The sequence below is a fragment of the Dermacentor albipictus genome, chromosome 1 (genome assembly GCF_038994185.2).
Source record: "Dermacentor albipictus isolate Rhodes 1998 colony chromosome 1, USDA_Dalb.pri_finalv2, whole genome shotgun sequence".
Lineage (NCBI taxonomy): Eukaryota > Metazoa > Arthropoda > Arachnida > Ixodida > Ixodidae > Dermacentor > Dermacentor albipictus.
In genome coordinates this window covers 181,289,634-181,314,032 of record NC_091821.1, presented here as the reverse complement: position 1 = coordinate 181,314,032, position 24,399 = coordinate 181,289,634, and the positions used below count along the sequence as shown (strand labels likewise).

At 47.8% G+C, this 24,399-nt stretch overlaps 2 protein-coding genes and 1 long non-coding RNA gene across 3 annotated transcripts in view; 2 read left to right on the top strand and 1 right to left on the bottom strand.

The window, feature by feature from the left end:
- Positions 1-24,399, top strand: part of cac (calcium voltage-gated channel subunit cacophony) — a 618,385-nt gene that overhangs the window by 186,705 nt on the left and 407,281 nt on the right. The gene's annotated exons all lie outside the window — the stretch shown is intronic.
- LOC139053080 (uncharacterized) overlaps positions 1-24,399 on the bottom strand; it is a 90,671-nt gene that overhangs the window by 21,960 nt on the left and 44,312 nt on the right. The gene's annotated exons all lie outside the window — the stretch shown is intronic.
- On the top strand, positions 16,884-17,814 carry LOC135897734 (uncharacterized). The gene has a single exon (XM_065426449.2). It carries the CDS (start codon positions 16,924-16,926, stop codon positions 17,767-17,769), a length of 846 nt encoding a protein of 281 aa, XP_065282521.2. The 5' UTR covers positions 16,884-16,923; the 3' UTR covers positions 17,770-17,814.

Genomic DNA, 24,399 nt, shown 5'->3' with positions numbered 1-24,399 from the left:
GAGAAACTTCTCAATAAATTGTTTCCAAGACAATATATCTGACGTGGTGCTTTTTTCCGCATTCCAAAGAAAGCCGGCGATATATGAAAAAAAAATACCACGTGACGGGGCGCTTGCGCACTGTTATTGTGCGGCTCTCGAGCGTGCGATGGATGAACATCCATCGGTCAGTTGGTCAGTTGCAACAAGGTCAGTTGCAACGAGTCTGGCCCGCGGCAGGGCGTTATGCCTGGTGTAGGTATCTGGGCATGCGGCTCTTATGGCATGCAGCTCAATGACGATTGTGCGTGCATATGAAAAGCTGAGACAGACGGGGACTTTTACGAAGAAACGACATAAATCTTCAATCCTGGGCGAGGACGTGGAGACAGATATTCGGTCAAAGTTTTCTTCAGACCCACATGCAAGTGTTCGTAGTGTGGGTGCTGAAGATTGAGTGTCAAAGTTTTCAGTGTGGAGAGTACTTAAGAAGAGGCAACTTCATGCGTACCACGTGCAGCTGCACTAGATGGTGGAGCCCCGCGACTTCCAAAATCGAAAGGACTTTGCAAACTGAATTATAATCAAGACGTAAGAGGACTCAGGCTTTGTCAACAAAATACTGTGCACCGATGAAGCTACCGTCTCATGCAATGCCCAAGTGAACATCCACAACGCTCACTATTGGAGCGACGAAAACCCTAACTGGGTTTTGAAAAGACATCATCAATATCAGTGGTCAGTTAATACGTGGTGTGGAATTTAGGGTGGCAGTATCATAGGCCCCATGTTTTTTTTATAACACGCTTACAGGCGAAAGATACGTCAGCGACATCCTTGATAGGGCACTTGAGGATTTTCTTTTCGAAGTTCCATTGGCTAAGATCAAGGATATTTGGCATCAGCATGATGGTGCTCCCGCGCATGGCAGCTGCAAAGCTTGCAAATGGCTGCATGAAGCATTCCGGCAGCAGTGGACTGGACGGCATGTGCCCATTGCTTGGCCGGCACGCTCGCCAAATTTAACTCCCCTCGATTTCTTTCTCTGGGGCTACCTCAAGGATTAAGTATACCGGACACCAACCACAACATCACAGAACCTAAAAGAAAAATAGTAAGACTTGTCTGCAACTCCATCCATGATACCATGATCAAGAACGCCTCGGAAAATATGCGTATGAGATGCCAAATGTGCAGTGCAGCAGATTGTGACCTCTTCGAACACTCATTATAATTAAAGGGCGCTTTTTCGATTGAAGGTCGCTGGAAAATCATTCCAGCCCTAACGCCGCCTCCCCACCCAACCCCATTACACTCCGTCGGCAGGCTGCCAGCTCTTGCCCATTTCCAGCATAAAAAATAAAGCTATGTTCTTGTTCTCTTTCGTCTCCTTAAGGCCGATCCACGCGACGGACCAAATTGCTCTTTTCGACGGCTTCCATCATCATCATCATCATCATCATCGTCGTCGTCGTCGTCGTCGTCGTGGTCATCATCATCATCAGCCTGGTTACGCCCACTGCAGGGCAAAGGCCTCTCCCATATTTCTCCAACAACCCCGGTCATGTACTAATTGTGGCCATGTCGTCCCTGCAAACTTCTTAATCTCATCCGCACACCTAACTTTCTGCCGCCCCCTGCTACGCTTCCCTTCCCTTGGAATCCAGTCCGTAACCCTTAATGACCATCGGTTATCTTCCCTCCTCATTACATGTCCTGCCCATGCCCATTTCTTTTTCTTGATTTCAACTAAGATGTCATAACTCGCGTTTGTTCCCTCACCCAATCTGCTCTTTTCTTATCCCTTAACGTTACACCCATCATTCTTCTTTCCATAGATCGTTGCGTCATCCTCAATTTGAGTTGGACCGCGAGACAAATCGCCGAGGCTTTTCCCGCTTCAGTTTTCATGCAAACCGCAGCGATTTTGGCGTAGCCAACGAATGTTGCCGGCAACAGAGTGTCTTCAGCCAAATCCAATCTAGTTTTCGGCTCAGCAAAAGCCAGTCAAGCCAGTCGTTTCATGTCCACCGCTCCACCTACACGTGCGTGCAGCAGATATATCTTTTAAACACCGTTTCCTCTTGGAGTGAAGAGGAGGCTTTTTTATTTTGTATCCCTCGTTGAGCAGTTCCCGGCTTTGTGGGACTTTGTGTGTGTGGACAATGATAACACTCTGGTCGAGAGTGTAGCTGGTTAGTCTGCTCTGCCGTCTGCTATGGCTGTCCGCCGTGTGGATGTGTACTGCGCCGGACCGGACTGCGGCGGGCCGTGACGTCGCATCACGTGACCGATCGGCCCGCAGACTTGGTCCGTCGTGTGGATCGGCCTTTAGACGCTTTATCTCTTCGGCACCGCTCGGCCTGCAGCACGCATTAGCGCCGTCATGCGATAAAAGCCGCACGCCCAGATACCTGCACCAGACATAACGCCCTGTCGCGGGGTCAGACTCGCTGCAGTCGACCTTGTTCATTCATCGCGTGCTTGAGAGCACCACAATAAAAGTGGGCAAGTGCCCCGTCACGTGGTATTTTTTCATATTTCGCGGGCTTTCTTTGGAACGCGATCAAAAGGACCACGTTCTCAAGGTGCTCCACAACTTTGCGTATCACACTTGGGGTCTGCAGCCAATACTTTAAAAAGTTCATTAATTAAACAGAACTATTCCGTTGGTTAAGGGGAAAATAAAAAAAGAAATAGCCTGAGTAACTCTAGGCCAGTGCCAACATTATGCATGCGGTTCTACTCACGTCCGGAGTGTCTTTCATTTTAAAAATCTTGGCTCAAGTTATGTGGGACAACCTATATATATATATATATATATATATATATATATATATATATATATATACATACCGGCCTATAATAGCACTTCGTGTGTACCTCCAGTCTAGGGCGAGTGCACGCGCCTTTGTTGCACATAATCCAATAATACACCACGACTTAAAGCATCGACATAGAATGTCGCCTCATCGCCGTATCTTATGCACGCATAGTTCTTATTGAAATAGCTCATAATAATTAATTATTTCTTTTATATTTCTTCCGTAGGGGCTACCCCTTTATGGGACCACTGCGTATGTGCTACAGCCTATGTTCCTATTTCTGACCAGTCCCCCAGAATAAGTATTGTCAACTATAACAGACGCGGTATAGAAGCCTTAAATGTACTCCTTACATACATATATTTTGACAATACGGGTCATTTTACATATGTGCCGTTCTTCTCTCTGCATCCACCTCTAAAACCATTCTTCTCCCGACAATTATCAGACGTCACTGACGAAGACGCGCGTGCAAAAAAGCAAGAAGCTCGTGTACTTAAATTACCCCAGCGAGTCAAAATTTATCCGGAGTCCTCCACTATAGCGTCCTTCAGTTTCTGGACATTAAAGCCCACTATGGAATTACTGTTCAGTGCGAATCCCTAGGCTGGTAATATCGCTCGATGACCGTGTATCCTTGAAGAAGTTTTAGTGTGGCCGTATTCGTTTTACAGAATGTTTGTAGATTAATTATGAATTGAAACGCAAGCCGGCAACATAAGAAAATATAGTGAATGATGTAGTAATGCGAAAGTTTGCTTTGAAATATAGCAATTATTACCTCTACCCTAGCAATACCTGCTCTATTATTATTATTATTATTATTATTATTATTATTATTATTATTATTATTATTATTATTATTATTATTATTATTATTATTATTATTATTATTACGCCATGCGTTGCCTGAAACAAACTGTGATGAACGAACGAAGTTGGCCCAAAGTCTTATAAATGCAGTATGATTTTTAAAAAAGTCTGTTCGCTTGGAAGATGTTCTGGTTGCAAGAAATGAAAGCTGTGTCCCTGAAGTGTATATTTCTGCATCTAAATTCTACTAAACCCAATATTTTATTTGCTACGTAATATTTAGCGGTTTCCACAGAATACCCTTCTGTAAACTTTGCAAGCTTGGTACCAATAATTCGGTCACTAAAGTTTGCATACTAGTGCATCCGTGACGAGTGGACCGGCGATAGAAACTATTTATTCGACTAAAATCAAATTTGTTGGTTGTGTGATCAGTTGTTTTAACAAAACGGTGATAAGCGACGTGCTTTTTTGCTCGCTGCAGACCGATGTACTGGTTGTTTATGTCAAAACTTCCACATCCATTTCTACAGCCTTATTAGCTGATGCCGTACTGTGCACAAAATATGTGTGTAGTTTCTCCCGCCTCCTGCTCTCTCTAACGGAAATAGTCATAAAAGAAGAAGTACACAGTAAACATCTATGAAGTTCCGTATTGAATCATTATATGAACTACGTGGTTAAAGAACTTTACACTTTTCGCGCATGCTTAATGTACATTCAATACATCCATAGATCACTAGAGACAAGCGTGCGCTCGAGTGCGCCAATTGCCGTAGCTGATTAGTATATTAGTTTAGCTATTTAATAAAGCGAAGTTTTCTTTGCCTATCCGCCTTGTTCTGTCTGGTTCCCCTGTCGCCTCCGGACAGGGTTTTCTGTCAATTGCTTTCTTGCCAAGTGGGCCCATTTCCCACATAGGTGTAATCAAAACTAGGCCAATCCCGGAGGCAGTGTAAAGCTAAACTGGGCCCATCCTGGAGGTAACGCATAGAAAACTGGGCTAGATCTAAATTTTTATAGACAGCAGGCCTGTGCACTCTCCTTTATGATGTCATGCTACTTGGGCCGAAATTTCCACTGCCAAGACCATTGTGACGAAAGCGGTGTCGTCAAAATCACCACGGCTTTCTCGGAAGCACCCCCATTAGGTTATATGGCAGTCGGGCAAGGTAGTAAAGCACTGCACGGGCCATTTTTTCAGGTCCGGGCCCAGCCCGAGCCCGACTTGGTAGCTTCAAACATTACCTGTACCCGGCCCGTGCCCGAAATACGTGGGCCCTGCCCAACCCGGCCCGGCCCGGTTCGGCCTATTCGCCCTTGAGCGCAAGCGAAGCATCGTCCAATTCTCGGTAATTGTGAAGATGCCATCCGTCGCACAGGAAATTTTATAGAGGTAGTTTTGTCTGTGTCAGGACTGCGTTGAACATGTGAACAGGTCAACAGGTGAAATGGAAAGAAAGATTATATATTCAACTCATTATACTCATGCGTTAACGTGCGATAAGAAAGCCCGTGCTACATTTGCCAAGTAGCGTCGCCGTGCTCTAGCGTGCCCGATGGTCCACATGATCAAAAGATAGCTGGAGCGGGAACGGGGGGGGGGGGGGGAGGGACAAAGTGAACGCGTGCTAGGGGGAGGGAGCAAGAGGTAAGCGTGTTTCTCCTCTTCGGCCGCAGCACGGGTTGTGCATCGCTTTCCACGCGGCTGGGCCGACTCTGTCGATGCTGTGGGGAACTAGCAACACTGAATCACGTAATATGCGACTGCAAGGAGGACAAGCGTTCTCCCAATCTGATGGCCTCTTCCTCACCTGAAGTGTGGGAGGCGGTGCTGTGCAATTGTAGCCTGGACACCGAACTCCGGGCCATAGAACGAGCTGAAGAGTTCGTCATCAAACATCGACTGACGGCCATCTGCCCCACCTGAAGAAACCATACCTAATCACCCCACCTAACGCTCAGCGTTAGGTGGGGTGATTAGGTATGGTTTGGTTTCGGGCCCGACCCGCGGGCCGAGCCGGTCTCGGGCTTTCGAGCCGGCCCGGGCCCGTGCAGCGCTCTACAAGGTAGAATGACATCATGAATTGAAGTGCACCGGCCTTGGGATATCTAGAAAGCATTGGCTGATCTTGGAGGCTCTGTAATCACAGATGGTGACTTGGTGGACCAATGGTGGACACCGGTGCACAATATGTGCCCTCGCGAAGGCTTTTATGGGGTTTGTAGCATGAGCCCATCTTGCAGGCAGCGCAGTCCTGATAATACTGATAATGTCGCATTACACCCGCTCAGGTGCGGCATGAGGACCTAGCTTCTTTGGCACTTCCTCTGGTTTTAACTGGAACGCCTCTTGTGTGTGTGTGCCTCCGTGTGTGCGTGTTTTTTTTTAACGTTTTCCTCTCTGTCCTCTTTCTAACCCCTATCACCCATCCCCATTGTAGGGTAGCAAACCGGAGACTGATATCTGGTTAACCTCCCTGCCTTTCCTCTTTCTATATATATAGAAATATATATATAATATATAATATATATATATATATATATATATATATATATATATATATATATATATATATATATATATATATATATATATATATGTCCTCCAATTTTGGTGTCGGTGTCTCGCCGAGTAGACGTAGGGGGCGATCTCCCACAGAGTGGCGTCGCGCAGGTGGAAAGCACGAAGAACATCTACAGAACGAAGGACACTTACAAATGAGCAAGAACTTGCCGGATAGATTTGGCGGCAGGCCTCCGCGGTCGCGTGGATTGTGTGGTGGAGGCGACTGATTGATCACGAGTTTACCTGAGGTGTTGAAGCTTTAAACATTCATTGCAAGGTTTATTGATTTTCTGTACAGGCGCTTCTGCAAAAGTTTTTCCTTTATCACTCGCAGAACGTCCTATTGGTCTGCAAGTCATCGCTGTATATATGTCGCATATCATGAGACTATGTGAACATCGTACGTGGGCTTTCGCAGTAAATGTAAAGAAAAAGAGTTGGAAATGAAATTCAAATGCACATATTGAACTTAGTACTGCAATCTGGAAACGTTCCCAAACGGATGAAATATGCTAGGGTTTCAGCAGTTTTTGAGTGTGATGATCATAATGTACCAAGTAACTAAAGGGCAATATCAGTACTGCCCGTATTTTTATAAGGGACTGGAAAAAGTGATATTTAATCGCTTGACAAGCTTTTTTGATAATTTCTCCATTTTATCGAATGCGCAGTTCGGCTTTAGAAAGGGGAGACCAACAGAAACAGCTTCACAATCTTGAAAGCAATCCATCATACAATATATAGAAACAATATGTTTACTCTTGTGCTATTTGTGGATTTTAGCAAGGCATTTGACACTCTTGACCATGCTACATTACTCGGCAAATTACAGCATTATGGAATACGCGCTATTTCCCTCGAAGTGTTCCAATTTTATGTCAGTAAACGATTACAGTGCACATGTATCGATGGCAAAACGTTATGCCACTTACAGAATAAATTTGGTGTACTACAAGGAAGTGTGCTAGGACCCCTTTTGTTTAATGTTTATATTAATGATATCATACACTTGGATATGAAACAAAATCATTTTATGCTGACGACACCACTGCTCCTATGGCGGGATCTAATCTATATCAATTACCATCCCATTGTAAGGTGTTTTAATGAAGTTATCCATGTGGTTCAAGGAAAATCAAATAAAGGTCAATGCAGTAAACAGGGTCACGATTTTTCACGTGAAGTATAAGAAAGCAACATTGAACAGTACTATAACTTTTGAGGGCCGACAAATATTCAGCAGCCTTCGGTTTGCAGATGACATTGTCCGGTTCAGCAACACCAGAGACGAGTTACACAAAATGATTGAGGACCTTAACAGAAAGAGTGTAAGAGTGGGGTTGAAGATTAATATGCAGATGACAAAGATAATAATGAATAGGCGGGCAAGGGAACAAGAGTTCAGAATAGCCAGTCAGCCTGTAGAGTCTGTAAAGGAGTACGTTTACCTAGGTCAATTACTCACACGGAACCCTGATCATGAGAAGAAAATTTACAGAAGAGTAAAAATGGGTTGGAGCGCATTCGGCAGAGATTGTCAGCTCCTGACTGGAAGCTTACCATTACCATTAAAAAGAAAGGTGTACAATCAGTGAATTTTACCGGTGCTGACATGTGGGGCAGAAACTTGGAGACTGACAAAGAAGCTTGAAAACAAGTCAAGGACAAAGCAAAGAGTGATGTAACAAAGAATGCTAGGCACAACGTTAAAATACAGAAAAAAAAGCGGTTTGGATCAGAAAGCAAACGGGTATAGCCGATATTCTGATTGGCATTAAGAGAAAAAAATGATGCTGGGCAGGTCATGTAATGCGTAGGTTAGATAACCAGTGGACCATGAGGGTTACAGAATGGGTGCAAAGAGACGGAATGCGTAGTCGAGGACGGCAGAAGACTGGGTGGGGCGATGAAATGAGGAAATTCGTGGCTGCTAGTGGGAATCGGATGGCGCAAGACACGGGTAATTGGATCGCAGGGAGAGGCCTTCGTCCTGCAGTGGATATAAAATAGGATGATGACAATGATGGTGGTGGTGGTGGTGGTGGTCGTGGTGATGATGGTGATGACGACGGCGATGGTGATGATGATGATGATCAAATAGATATTGTTGATAAAAACAAAATTATTGGAGTCTATTTTACATCTACTTTAAATTGGGACAAACATGTTAACTATTGCTCAAGAAAGCTAACTTTAGCGTCCCTCCTCTTTACGGTGACAGGGACGCTCCCGCTGCTCACAACGAGATTATTAAATATTTCTACATGTCTAGAAGGGTCTTTCCACCCCATCACTCGAAGTTGAATAGGGCGCAAGCCGTTCGCTTAGGCTTCTGCAGACCAGCACATATCCGTGTCTGTCCGCTCTCCACGAGGCTTACCCCGACGTGTATCGCGACGACGCCTGCCCGTCCTGCAGCCAGACCTCCACTCTACCTCACATGCTTTGGGAGTGCGGGATGACATACCCCAAGTTCATCAAGGAGGAGTGGGACTCGCTTCTGCGTAGCTCCGCTCTAGAAAAGCAAATCCTGGCAGTCCGGCGTGCCCGCGACTGGGCCGATGTGCTAGACCTGCCGGTCCCGACGTGGGACTAATCGGGTGCGCGAGGAGTTCGCGTCCTCGCCGGACCTGCCGCGTCCTCGCCGGACCTGCGATAAAGTTTACTCACTCACTCACTCACTCACTCACTCACTCACTCACTCACTCACTCACTCACTCACTCACTCACTCACTCACTCACTCACTCACTCACTCACTCACTCACTCACTCACTCACTCACTCACTCACTCACTCACTCACTCACTCACTCACTCACTCACTCACTCACTCACTCACTCACTCACTCACTCACTCACTCACTCACTCACTCACTCACTCACTCACTCACTCACTCACTCACTCACTCACTCACTCACTCACTCACTCACTCACTCACTCACTCACTCACTCACTCACTCACTCACTCACTCACTCACTCACTCACTCACTCACTCACTCACTCACTCACTCACTCACTCACTCACTCACTCACATCACTCACTCACTCACTCACTCACTCACTCACTCACTCACTCACTCACTCACTCACTCACTCACTCACTCACTCACTCACTCACTCACTCACTCACTCACTCACTCACTCACTCACTCACTCACTCACTCACTCACTCACTCACTCACTCACTCACTCACTCACTCACTCACTCACTCACTCACTCACTCACTCACTCACTCACTCACTCACTCACTCACTCACTCACTCACTCACTGGGACGCGTGTCGTATCCAGTTGTCGGAGCATGCGTTCGGTATCCGACAAACTACAAATATATCATGCATTGTTTAGTTCGCACTGAACTACTGTGCATTAATCTGGTTTACAACTACCAAAGTTGATATAAATAGACTTCTTAACTTACAGAAAGAAATTAGACGCGATTTCGCAAATATGAAACCGTTGTGAACAAGGAGAAATGCGTGCAAATTGTTTAGTATTATTCCAGTTGAACATATTTATATACAATACTTACTATATAGGCAGCAATTTTCACACGCACTTGTATGACATTTCATTGCAGGTTTAGCATGTCAGAATACCGTCAACATATAGTAAACAAAAGAAATGCTGACAAATGGGCAATTCCACATGTCCGCACATATTGTACTTGGCTACAATCTACCTGTGACTCTAAATAAATGCGCGCATGTTAGAAGTTATTGTGGAAAGCAACTTCGGTTATGTTTTGTCCAGTTATGAGGGCTTTTTATTATTATTTGCCTTTTAAGCTGTGTAACACTGGCAACATTGCATGCAAATCTAGTCATGCTCGTCTTAATTGACTTGTTTCTAATTACAATTTTTGACTTGGAGAAGCACTTGCTTTCTTCTTTCTATGCATTGCTGGCAATTTTGATGCACAATGATGCTGCCTTATTTTTGCTGCAGCCATAGTTATACTGCTGTCGCAGTATATCTATACTTGTCTTACTATGTACTACGCTGAGATTGTTACTCAAGGTCTTTTGGGCACTGTCAAGCTACGTAGCTTTTAGCCCAGAATGACTGGAAAATGAAGGTGACGTGATTTGATTTGAACTGCAGGCATCATGCGAATCTTCGCATAACATTTATTTCAAGCTATTCAAAAAAGCTTCGCTTAACGTAGATTCCCACAAACGCGCTTGATCTGCCGTAAGTATGTGGAATATCTCCTATACACGCAGAAAAAAAAAAAAGGTTCAGCAGCATTTCGAGAATTCGCTGCATACCTGGACGCAGAACGTTTTTGTTTTCAAAAGTCAAAGTGACCAAAAAGAAGAAATAATATCGATAACAAATGCTGTTTCCGTAAAGCGAAAGTTCCGGCACCCGTTGGGAGGCCTCTTTCTTCCGCAAGGTTGAGAAACTCTAATTTCCAGAGTCACAGCATAATTTGGGCCTTGTCTCTTGACACAGCTTTCCAACGTTCTCATAGAAATGCAGAATACCAACTATTATATGTAAGACAGCTCTCCGGATGAAATACGAACTGCTTGCCTGATAGCAACAAGATCTGTGGCAGTTAGTTTTCACCTGTGGCCTAGTTTGAATTGCGGAACGATGACCAGTTGAGAAATGACGAAAGCCGTCAGTGAAAGGACGGACGCAGCGCAGCGTTGGGAGCGTTCGCTTCAGACGTGCTGCGCATCGGCTCCGCCAATTCTCGGCCGTAGCCACGGATAACTTCACGGTACACCACCAAATTTGTTACCATCTGATAAAGCAAGTCACCCGGCGCACGTGGACACCGATTTCAACCAGGTGGGCCGGTTTTCGGCAATTTTAGAGCAGTTTTTCACCCCGCCACGTGGGCGACGCCGTCCAGCCTGACGGCGACGCCGATGCCCGGCGGCGTGAAGACTGCTTCCCGAGGCAATATGGCCGTCTCTACGCTAACCCAGCGTGGCTACGACCCGGATGCGATGTCCTGGACGACGGTTCCGACGACTGAGGAGCCCAATTCTGCGATTCCTTCGAATATTCGAAGCCAAGCTCTCCTCAACGCGGCCGCTCGCCGCTTGCAAGAGAAAGCCAAGATGGTGGCGCCGGCCGCCGCCCCGGCGTCCGGCAACCCAGCGGGCAAGACGCAGCCTCCTGCCTCGCACGCTGCAGGAAGCAAGGGCAAGGTCTTCACGAAGTGGAAGCCTCGCCCGCTACTAAAACCGAACCCGGATGACTACGTGATCGTTGTAAAGCCACGTGAGCATATTTCCTTGCACGAAGCCTTCCCCGAGAATCGCTACGGGACCGCTTTCACGGCTTACCTCGGGTCCGAGCGGGCAGAGACCGCATCGATTCTCCCTTCGAGAGAACAAAATTTGATTGTGATCCATACCCCGGACCTCGAGACGGCGGACCGAGTGATAGGGGATTTTTCCGTCAACACCGAACGCGGAGCGGTCCCGCTCCACGGATACCTACGGCAAGATGGTGGCAACGTTTGCCACGGTGTCATCGTGGTGTGCAACTCGGACACGACGGAGACACTTCAGCAAAAGGTGCGTTGGAGAGCAGGCACCATTGTTGAAGTGAGAAAATTTGGCACATCGAACAAAGCGCGTGTTACCTTCGCCGGAAAGGACAAATCGCGGGTAACTCTGAGCTTAGTGTCACACATTCCTTCCCCCCTCTTCTTTGGCTTCTGGATTGAATTGGCGCGGCTCGCTACGTGCTTGCGCACGCTTTTTCGAGCGCAGATTGGTGTGCGCCTGGTTTCTGCACTAGGCTGTTATGCGATCGCTTTTTCGAGCGCACATTGATGTGAGCCTGGTTTCTGCACTAGGCTTTTGCACGATCGCCTGCTTTTTGCACTGGGCTTTCAAAAGGCGAAGTGAGCGTCGCTTACTGCGGAAGTGCTGCGCCACATAGGCACGTGGCTCATGAAGGAGACGACCGGCGACTTGCTTAATCTGTCGGACCATGTCATCGCCGACTGGAGGAACTACGCTCGTGAGGTCGTGCGGGACGAGCTGCTGGCGCGACCCCCACTCGGTGGCCCCGGGAGGATTGTGCAAATTGATGAATGCCTCCTTCGCGGCAAGCGAAAATACAATCGAGGCCGCCTGAAGACGGGCGACAACGTTCCGCCGAGCCGCCAAAATTACGGCGGCATTGCAGATCGTGGACCATGGGTATTCGGCATGATCTGCGTGACCACCGGGGAGCTCCGACTATTCAAGGTCGACCGACGAGACGCGGCGACGCTAGGCCCCATTATTGCAGCCAACGTTGAACCGGGAACCACCATCCACAGTGATGAATCGGCCGCATACAACTGCATCCCGAACTTAGTGGGGGCTAACGGAGCAAGACTGAATTTGCAATGGGAGGCTGTTAACCACAGCATGAACTATGTAGACCCAATCACGGGCGCTCACACCCAAAAAATCGAAAGCTACTGGCAGAAGGTGAAGCGCCACCTCGTCTCCGCCGGCTACAGGGTGACTCCACAGCTTCTCGAGTCGCACCTGATATGGCTATGGTGGGCATCGATTAATGGGCACATGCGCTGCAAGGACTCGTTTCTGCGTTTATTAGAAGCGATCGCACGGCGCTACCCAGTGTGACAAAGTAATGGAAAATAAAGCGCACTTTTCTGACCCTTTGCTTTTGTATGAATGTTTCCCGGCATTGCTGCGCGCATCCATACACAGTACGCCCGCGGTGCAGCACTTCCGCAGTAAGCGACGCTCACTTCGCCTTTCGAAAGCCCATTGCAAAAAGCAGGCGATCGTGCAAAAGCCTAGTGCAGAAACCAGGCTCACATCAATCTGCGCTCGAAAAAGCGATCGCATAACAGCCTAGTGCAGAAACCAGGCGCACACCAATCTGCGCTCGGAAAAGCGCGCGCAAGCACGTAGCGAGCCGCGCCAATCCAATCCAGAAGCCAAAGAGGAAGGGGGAAGTAATGTGTGACACTAAGTTCAGAATTACCCAAATCGCGTTTTGTTCACTATGACAACATGGTGGTACCCGTCCAACCTTACTACCGTACAATCCCGGCCTGCGGCAAGTGCGGTGCTGTCGGCCATAGGATGGACGCATGCCCAAACCTGAGACAGGACACTTGCGGTCTGTACGGGCAACAGATTCCACTCGTGGAGGGGGTGCGGGCTCCTCACGAATGCGTGCCCAAGTGTTCAGTGTGCGGTGGTGGACACGTCACGAACTCCCGCGAGTGCACTGCAAAGTTCCGGAACTCCAAGATAGCCGCCCAAAAGGGCGGCAAGACCATAACGGCGGTCAAGAAAAAACACCGCCATCTTGAGCTTCCCGGTGGGCCGCCGCACCGGGACGTCACCAAGACCGGCAAGCCAGCGCCCCCTGCCGGAGAAGCCGGGAGGCAATCTACGGCGCCACCACACGGCGTGGCCGGGGCCTGGGCCGACGCCATCAAAAAAGGAAAACAGGTGAGCGGCGCGGGCAGGGCTGCTCCCTCGTCCCCTCCCTCTACTCCTCCTGCGGCGCTCAGCGCCGAACAAAACATGATCGCGGCTCTCCAGGCGCAAAATGAGATGCTGCTAAAGAAAATTACAGCACTCGAAGCAAAATTGACGCAACCCCTCCCTACCCCCGCAGTAGAAGTAATGGAAAGTGAGACAGAAGCGCCGGCGGAGGCACCTAGCGCGGTAGCCGCTCTCGAGGCCCGGATCAACGCCCTCGAGGCCCGTATGGACAGCCGGATTTGCGCTCTTGAAACCCAAATCTCCGCAGCCATGAATGCCGCGATTGCCAAATTGACAGAGATGATTCCCTCTCTCATAACTCAACAAATCGCGCAAACCTCTCGCACCACCCGGCGAGCCGGCCCAATTAAAGACGTGTCCGGCAGGTACCCCAAAATGTTTCGACGACAACTCGATTTAGATGATGAAGACAGTTGCTCACTCTCCGCAATGGAGGATGCTCCCCTCCCCGTGAGTGCTGGCGATGGAGCATCGTCTTCGCAACCCCCTACCAATCTTACCGTTCATGGCGGGCACCCCTAAATTCAGGAAATTCCCCCGATCCAAATTGGCCATCCCCATCCTAATTACCCAGTGGAACTGTCGAGGTTTCAAGGCCCAGGCTAAGCGTGCCAACCTACGATTTTTCCTGACAACATTCGAGCACCTTCCTGCTGTGGTAGCCCTCCAGGAGCCAGGGAGTGGCGCCACACTTACAAATTACACCACGTTTCAGCAGGACCCCCTCTCCTGTATCTGCGTGCATAAAAATTACGCGGCCAACTTCGTTGACCTTGACCTCAAAACAGAATTCTCGTACGTGATGGTGACCCTCCTCCCGCTACGAAAACAGGACCCACCACTACACGTTCTCAACATTTATTGTTCCCCTAAGTTAGCCAACATATCTTTTGCAGACCTTTTTAGCCGCGCCTTAAAGGCTGCGGGCAGGGATCCCCTAGTGATCGTGGGCGATTTCAACGCCCCCAGCACACTTTGGGGATACGCGCGGGAAGAGAAACGTGGACGTAAGCTGGCGGAACTTATGTCCACGCTGGGCCTTACTCTCCACACCGACCCTGCCCACCCAACTCGCGTGGGTAACTCCGTGACCCGGGACACGTGTCCGGACCTAACCCTCACCAAAAACATTCAATATGTAGACTGGGTCAACACCGAAGAAACCCTCGGTAGCGACCACTGCATACTCAATACAACTATTCGCACCCATCCATTGGCAAGACCTTTCGCACAGGCAAAATTGCCCGATTGGACCAAATTCCGACAAACATACACCAACTCGACCCCCATTCAGGAGCAAGGATACCGCGTCTGGTCCCAGCAATTGGTTTCCTCCCTTCGCTCCACGGAAACTCAAATTCAACTCTCAGAGGCGACCCCGGAGGTGGACAACCACCTCCTTCACCTCTGGGAGGCCCGGCACAGCCTTGTCCGCCGATGGCGCCGGCAAAAACACAATCGGAAACTCAAAATTCGCATCGCTGAGCTCACCCAACGAGCGGCAGAGTACGCGGCCCAGCTCGCTGACTCTAACTGGGTGGACCGGTGCAACACGGCCGCGCGACAAATGTCCAGCCGGAGTACGTGGCGCCTCTTCCGCGCCCTAATCGACCCCACCCAAACTCGAGCAGAAACACAAAAACATCTCCAACGAGCCATTCACTGCTTCGATGGAGACACTTCAAAATTGGCATGCAAACTCCGAGATCAATACCTCTGTACTCAGCAGGACCCCCGAGGGCCCGCGTACTCGTATGCAGGTTCCGAGAACGCGGAGATGGACCAACCGTTCCAGCTGCACGACCTGAAGGCGGGCCTAGCAAAAATGAAGCGAGGAACGGCACCGGGACGGGATAAAATTACAGTCAAATTACTTGCCAACCTTCCCGACTCTGCCTACTCCACACTCCTCCCTTACATGAACTCCATTTGGATCGAGGAAACACCCCTCCCAATTGCATGGAAGACCGCTCTGGTCACCTTCATTCCCAAAGCTGGTAAAGCCATCAATACAGACAACCTCCGCCCCATCTCCCTTACTTCTTGTGTGGGAAAATTAATGGAGACGATGGTGCGCGACAGGCTGTCTGAGTTTCTGGAGAACAAAAATGTTTTCGCAGACACCATGTTCGGATTCCGCCCACACCGGTCCGCACAGGATGTCTTGCTTCAACTTGACCGAGAAATTCTCGACCCGATCGAATATCCCCTAAGTGACAAAGTAGTACTCGCTTTGGATTTGAAGGGGGCCTTCGACAACGTGACCCACGAAATTATTCTAACACATCTTTCCCAAACAGATTGCGGCCGAAACACCTTTAACCACATTAGGCAATTTCTCACTGACCGAGACAATCATACATTCGGATTCAGGACAGCGAACACGGCCCATACCAATTAGGCACGCGAGGGACCCCGCAGGGAGCGGTCCTCTCGCCCCTCCTATTCAATTTGGCGATGATGAAACTTCCCGCTCAGCCGGCGAGGGTCGTCGGCATACAGCGCGTGCTGGATGCCGTCGACATCACCATCTGGGCTAAACACGGATCGGTAGGAGAAATGGAGGCCAACCTGCAGCAAGCGGCGGACATCGTAGACAACTATGCCCGTCGATGCGGCCTTCAGTGCTCCCCGTCCAAATCTGAATTTGTGCACATACGCCCCTCACCAAAGCGCACTACCAAAATCGACCTCTCCCTTAACAGTGGACCCATACCCGAACACGACGAGATCCGAGTACTGGGGCTCTTTATTCACAAAAATCGAAAAGCTGACACAACATTGGCCAAATTGCGTAAGGTGGGGGACCAGGTGGGCCGGATGGTCCGCCGGGTTTCGAACAAGCGCGGGGGGTTACGATGCAAAGACGCCTTGCGGCTGGCGCATGCATTTGTAACCAGTCGAGTCCTTTACTCGGCTCCATACCTCCACCTATGCAAAGTTGACGAGAATGCACTCGAAGTCATTCTCCGTAAAATCTACAAGCGTGCCCTCGACCTCCCGGTCAGCACCTCCAACCTGCGCCTCCTGGGCCTGGGGATGGTGAACACCTTTAAAGAGCTGCGAGAGGCACACTTGATGAACCAATACACGAGACTCTCTAAAACGCCGTCGGGTCGCCGCCTCCTTGCCCGACTACACATCCATCATTCATTACATACGGAAGAGCACGTACATATCCCATCACAGTGGAGGTATGCCCTGCACGTGCGCCCTCTTCCGGTCAACATGAGACGAGAGGACCATAGCGGCAGACGCCTCGCGCGGGCGGAAGCCTTGGCTCGCCACTACGGACACAAACACGGAGTCTTCTACGTGGACGCCTCCGGCCCGTACCCTGGGGGTTGGTACACGGCCGCAGTCGTCCACCAAAACACAGCAGTAAATGGACTCACTTTCCGTGCACACATTACACACGCGGAGGTGGTTGCCATCGCGCTAGCCGCCGCAGATCAACACTCAAGGGTCATCATCACCGACTCGAGGGGTGCTTGCCGCAATATTGAGCAGGGACACATACCGTACCTTGCCTACAAAATTTTGCAAAACAACGACTATCTCGGTGCCCCCTCGCACCGTACGATTATCTGGACTCCCGCTCACACGGACCTCGAAGGAAACGAGACGGCCGATGCCGTCGCCCGCGCGCTCACTTTCCGGGCATCACCTTCGTCCCCCACCGATCCGGACCCCGAACCCAATCCCGCCTATACTTTCAAAGAGATCGTTCAGTTCTACCAATCTGGCCATGCCATCTATCCCAAGCCCTGTAAGGGCCTCACAAAGGCGGAGGAGCGCATTCTCCTTCGCCTTTATACCAAAACTCTGCTGTGCCCGGCAGCCTTAAAATACTTTGACCCCGCTTGCACGGGGGAGTGCCCGCACTGTAGGGAAAAGTCCTCAGACATTTTCCACATGGTATGGGCATGTCAAAAAACCCCAAATCTAACCCCCCTACCCAACCCTTCCCGGGAGGACTGGGAGGCAGCCCTGCTCGGCTGCTCTGACCTGACGGCCCAACGGGCCTTGGTCGAGCGGGCCCGGGCGGCGGCCGACGCCAATGGGCTCCCGTAAGGGGGAGCCCGCCTAGTGTTGATGCAAAACCTATCTGAATAAATGTTTTTCAGACAGACAGTCAGCGAAAGAGATTACGGGATGGACCCAGCAGCATATACCTGTGCAGTACCGTCGTGCATTGTTAAATTTAACCGGAATAACTTTCCCTAGACCAAGAAATGGAACGAAGGACGAAATGCGTCCTTGCCATCAGTGGCCGGCATATACCTATATATGCGTTACGCCCGCTCTTCTAATTGACAATCAAGGCGTATAGTTGGCAGCTACAGCCCGACTCTTCTAGCACATCAAGACTCGCAGACAGCAGTAGGTACAGTGTCATATTCGCCCTTATTGTTTAGGGAAACAGTCCCACTAAGCGGTGGCTACTTCGTTTCTGCTAAAGCATGCAAACAAAGTTGACAGCGCCGTCACCAACTTCCTCCCCCCCCCCCCCCTCTTATTGCACTACCGACCTCTTCGAAATTCGCTCATAAAGTCTTGGCGCCATTATTGATCTCGAGAAGCTTGTTTAATCTCGCTGAAATGTATATTCTTCTTTTTTCTATTACGTTGCCGATTGAGCGAGATGATGACGTCAAAAAGTAAAAGGTCACCTTGTTCAGGTCCCAATGAAGTCTAAATGTTATCTGAGCAGCTGCAAAAGAAAATAGGTTCTCATTGCGGTAATGCAAGTGAACATTAGCAGTTGATTTCGAAAGGTGTGTTCCATATGCTCACATCGAACAAAAATTGCAGAAAAAGCGTGTTAGTATTGAGCGCCCACAATTTCAAGGAACTATTACATATCCGTCTAGCAAAGTTGATAAGGTAATAGTGATTAAGTGTGCAATTGGAATACAGCACATAATGTGCCTTGCTTTATAGAGTGACCAACTACTGTAACACACCGGCACACTTTATAAGTGTTTACTAAAGTTAACTGGGGCATTCTGTATGTACATGTATATGTGAACATTTAGCCCAGTTCTACAGCACTCATCGGATATCACAGTGATACCCTGCGTGCTTTTTTTGAGGATGACGTGAGGCTTCTTTCGCAATGCGAATGTGTATTTAGTACGGTGAGTCTCGAGATAGAAAAGAAGCGGCAAACAGTTTCCGATTCCACTCGGTGCACCGACGATAGATGAATTCGGCATTACACCGCTAAGAAGCGATACTAAGCGTTTTCAATACACGTTCCATTGTTTTGGTTTTCACCATATTTCTCTCTGCGTGCTCGCCTTCGCCTTCTACTGGGTGTCTCAGTTTCGCAAATCTTGTTTACAGGCACTCACGTTCTACCGCAGTTCTTCCTTCCTTGAGCAGCGGTGCTTACTTCGTTGAAGAGTCGTAACCTCATCAAATGCTTCGTGGCCTCGATATTATTGAGTGAAAAAGGGAAACAAGGGCCTTATCGCCATCATACGCTTGCACAGCGCTGGGATAAGTGGACTGTTGGAGTGCACCAAGCAACCAAAACGGGCTGGGATCACGTCCGCTTTGAATGATGAGAGAACAAGGATCAGACAACAATTCTGTTGGCGTCTTTGTCATGCCTCTGCATCTGCTTGTTCAAGCACTGTCGGGGCATCGCCGAAGTTCCGACGAAACATATTTCCGCATCGGGGAACCAATGAAAAGCGAAAAGCCAAATACAACGGCACGTATATGGAGTTTTAACAAAAGAACCTGACAAGGTTCGATGCAGTAAGAATGCTTATACACTGCCACACGATGCAGCAGTGCCTTAAGGGCAAGAAATATTGCAGGCAGTCTGACGCTATGTATACGGAACGAATTTCTACCACAGTAAGAACTCCTTGGTCTTGCTGGCGTTTTTTGGAGCGTTGGTTGTTTCTCAGTAATATTCCGAGTCCTTGAGAACAGCAACCAGATGCACTTACGTTTCGAGAGAAAAAAAGATTACATCAGCTCGTCTCTTGAATCTTGCTCAACAGAAATATCGGCCCCGCAGGGAAACGCTGCTGCCATCCTAATGTCGACAGCCGAAGGCTAGCATGCAAGTCTGCGTGGTGGTGCTCTGTTATCTCTTCAGCCCCTAAGAGAGGTCTAAATTAAAGAAAAAAGAAACTGGCATTCCAGTCACGCGGTATTTATCGGTTTCTCCAAAAAATGACCGACAACTACGATACTCCCTAATGCGAAATCGGAACGCAGCTGTATACGTGTTTTAGAGCGCAGGTCTTAGGCGCCCGTTCCTGCGGCGGGCGTTGGTGTCGGCGTCCTCAGCGTAACCGAGAAAACGGGCGCAGCAAAAAATCAAAGAGCGAACGCGAAGCGCAGCGGGGAAGGAAATACGGCGATAGTGAAGAGAGCACGAGGAGGAAAGCGGAGGAGAAGGGTATGGCGAAAGCGTGAGAAGAAAAGTGTAGTAATGCAAAGAAGAGGTAAGGCTTGCAGACACGGACACAAGAGAAGTGTAGAACAGAAACGCCGACTATCGACTGAAGGAAGCACTGAGGCGAAAAAAAGAAGACTCAAAATTCACCTGCGCATGCTCTGGAACGGTAGCACCACGTGTCAATCGGGTACACGTGCCGGTCTACGCGAATGACTGTTAAGGCGTTTGATCTCTTCCTTAAGTAAGGCAATCAAAGGCTGACTCACGCACGCACTTCCACCGTTATTGATATAACGCGTAAGACGCGTATCTTCATTCCTATGCCTGTACAATATCGCGCATTCATCTAACTCAGGCGTGCAGTTACAATCTTGCAAGTCTTAGCAATGTAAGGAAAGATTAGAAGGCGATCCACCGGTTAAAGACCTTTTATGTTCCATTAGCCTCTGATGTATATACCGCCCCGTTTGCCCTAAGTAGAAATGGCCACAGCTAAAACGAACTTTATATACCACACCCATACGACAGCCAGTAAAATTGTTGTTCTTGATGTGTTTCACTGGACAAATATCTGTTCTTTTCTTGCCTTGCACCTGCTCCTTTTTTCTCTACACGGCAGCGCATATCCTACCTAGCTTATTGGGAGCAGTGAAAAGAACATTAACACCACATCTACTTGCAACTTTTAAAGCCTATATATGCGATACTGAATTATTGCAAGGAATAGCCACTACTCTTTTCTTGCCATTACTGTCTTCCGTAATCACCTCCGTCCCCCTCGAAATCGACTTCTTCAAGCGTTCAGCCACAGTGGTCACTGCTACGCTAGGATATCTTGCTTCTACTGGCACCGTACATGTGCATTAAAACTGGCGCTCACTTTGTGCATGCATGATCTGGTGAGAGAAGACTTGAGGCACGACATGGCAATTCCTACTTTGGAATGCTTGGATTGAAAGTTTAACAATGGTTCCAAGATCTAGGGGGTACTGCCAACATACGGGATTTTGTTCGAAGACCAAGGAAATGTCTAGAAACTGTATTACGCGTCTCTGAGGAAATTCCTTGGTGAACTTTAATCTTCCTCCATTAAGTTTAAATTCCTCACTTAGTGAGGTAGCAGCGGAATCAAATTCGTCCCTATTGCAGAAAATCAGGTAATCATTAACGTAACGAAATACCTTAATAACACAATCGCCCAAGGCCTTTTCTAAGCAGCTGTCAATCTTTATCAGGTAAATATCACTGAGAATAGGGGCAACCTTTTAATCAATACGAATTCCTGATTTCTGTAGAAACACGCCGTCTCTCCACCCAACCAGCGTCGACTTCAACTACATGGAAACAATTTGTAGAAAAGCACCCATGAACAGACGCCTTCTTTCCACGGGTGCTTTCCTATAAAATACTTTTCTAGAAATTGAAAGAAGAAATACCTCCAGAAAGGCAGCGAGAAAGAACGATAAAGCAGAATTTGCAATAATCTGCGAGAATGCGAACTCTGTGGAATCCTTTCCCGTTCATCAAACGAACACTTCGAGAAACACTGCGTTGTGCGCGTCCGCTGCTAAATTATATCCGCTTGAGTCAGCAATTACGATGGACTTGATAAGTATTTGTACTTACATAACCTAAAATGTTTATATGAAATAAACTCAAATTGTCAGTTGCACAGCTTTCTAACGAGGCACTGCAGACGCCGCTGAAAGAAATTGAAGTCGGCTGGTTGGTGATTTGTTCATTTTCTAGCAATTTTTCATAATGATTTAATAACGTTTTTTTTTTACCGTCCATCATGTTGCATCTTTTCATAAAAACATCCGGATCACAGGTTTGAAGCACTTGCACAGGTTATTTGCTGCAAGCACTAGAAGAAAGGAAAAACTGTTGTTTCACAGCTGCTGACGGAACGCATGGCGCCGATCATCCCGTCAACATACGTGGTAGTGCCTGTAGTAAAGTCGTCGCGTTCAAAAATACTCGGCTTATTGAAGTGGACGGAAGACGCATAGAGAACGCATCAGGGTACAATTTACCCGAAGCTCAATATCCCTGTCTTGTTTTTTCCTTTGCCTCCACTGGACAGAACTAACCAATTTCTACGTCAGCTATGTCTACCTCAGTGCGCAGAGGAACTCGAGCCGCTAGGCGGGAAATTATATTGAAACTTGACCAAAGATATAACATCAGAAAAAGAAATATCATTTATACCAACCCATAGCGCTATTGCGCTATCTTCTTCGACGCTTTGAGTCGCCGAATGTTAGAAGAAGCCAGTAAAGATTGCACCATGGTTCGAGCGCCTATGTGGGCATTCTGTCGGATAGTACTCTGGTTCAAAAAGAAGTTTAGCGCAGTGCGAACGGTACGGATTCACTTTTACATGTGTTCCGACATGTTTGAAGGGGCATGTCCCGTGGCCAATTTTTATTTCTATGACAAGGTTATAGTTTCTTGAGTTGAATCCCTATGAGAACAAAATCGATGTATCGTCGCCAAAAAAATAATAAGTTCTCAAAGTAGTGATAATAATATTTGAAGCACCCTTTCAGCCAGCACCCACGTAGCACAAAAGACGTGCATGACCTTTTTATAGCGCTTATCCGAGGCGGTAAACACGGTTTAAAGAAGACACGAGTAAGAGAAATTTGTTGTTGTCTGCCAATGTCTGGCTTAATTACTTTTTTCAGATGATCTAGAACAGCTCTTCAAAACGTATTCGAAAAGCTGGTCTTGAAACAGGACTGCAAAAGACACAAGTAATCCCTTTGCCAGGGCTCTTCATATATGATTTCTAAACGCTTTTAAGACGTTATAAAAAAAACTGGTCTAGAAGTAGTCTTGAAAGGTTTACGATAATCTGAAGCTGGTTTTCGCGGCGTCCAAATGAGTTGAAGCGCCGGTGTCTAGTGCAACTGAGCTCCTGGCGCAGAGCCAAGCACTGTTGCCTGTAGAGGCGGACGCATCCTCGACCAATCACATGAAAAGGAACATGTCCAGGAAAATGAATCCGCAATGCCACCTTTGGTATGCAGCTCCGATGTTTAGCACCAAAGTGGGAATGACATCCCGCTAAGAAATGGGCGCTTCTTGACAATCGGCCAGGCCAGGGCTTTTGGGCCAAGAGCGCACGAAATGAGCATATCACAAAGCAGAACTTTATTGCAAAAATAATACTTAAGCAAGGTTTGGGCAAAATATGTGAGAAATGCAAAGTAGGTTGAAATAAGAGCAAATCAAGAAGGACTAAAACTCCCAGAAACAATTCCTAATGAACTAGAAATTGATCAACAATGACTAGAACAAGCACAACCGAAATTCGTAAGTACGCATACAAACATGAACAGCAAGAACGTTAAGTGTGCTAAAATTTATTATCTTGCACAGTAAAGAGCACATGCTATCAGATGAACAGACCAGAGTTATTTAGAAATCGATATCGTAGCAACTGCAAGAAGCAGAATGAAAATGCGCGATTGAGTCGCATGGTAGCTGCCTACAAGCAATGTTACCGCTTATCTAGAAGCTTGAAAAAAGCACAAAAAGGAATAACGACACTTACCATAAAAAATCAGTCCTGTGATAGAAACCAAATATCGGGAACATGTCAAAATTGAAAAACAATGCCTGTACGGCACATCAAATATAGTAATGGTGAAAGAATTAAAAGAGCCATAAAACTAAAAAACAACAATCAAGTATAGAATACTCAAACAAGGAAATCTGTGTAACAAGTGATCACTGCTTTAATGCAGAGTACGATGAGTCTGATTAACGCTACATAACTAAAGCAACCTTAGTACTCTAGTACACGAGAAATGAATGTGCAAGCCTCATTATTTGAAGCTTGTATAAACCTGGAACTGAAATGCACAGGAAGCAGCGTTTCGGTAACCAAAGGAGCGATGGTCATAATAAATACGAACCGCTTTATATAAACAGCATTGTACAAAGGGCACATATGTACCACTCTCGCAAAAGCAGGCATGAGGTTGCAATGAATCATGTGCAAAGCCATGCATTCATTAGTACACTTTGCACACATCTCCAGTCTCCTAAAGTAAAATAAAAGAAACTGGCTTGCCATCCCGGCCCTGCGAAAATGGATGTACAGCGAAGCTGTTAAATACCACCACTACAATTACTGTGGCGGTATGCAATGCTTCACTGCTTTACAGTGATGGTGATTTTGAGAGCACGCCGCCGCCCGTAGCGGTGCTGCAACAACACTGAAATCAAGTGCTAGGCTGTCTATTCCCTATACGAAAGGCTAGGGACGT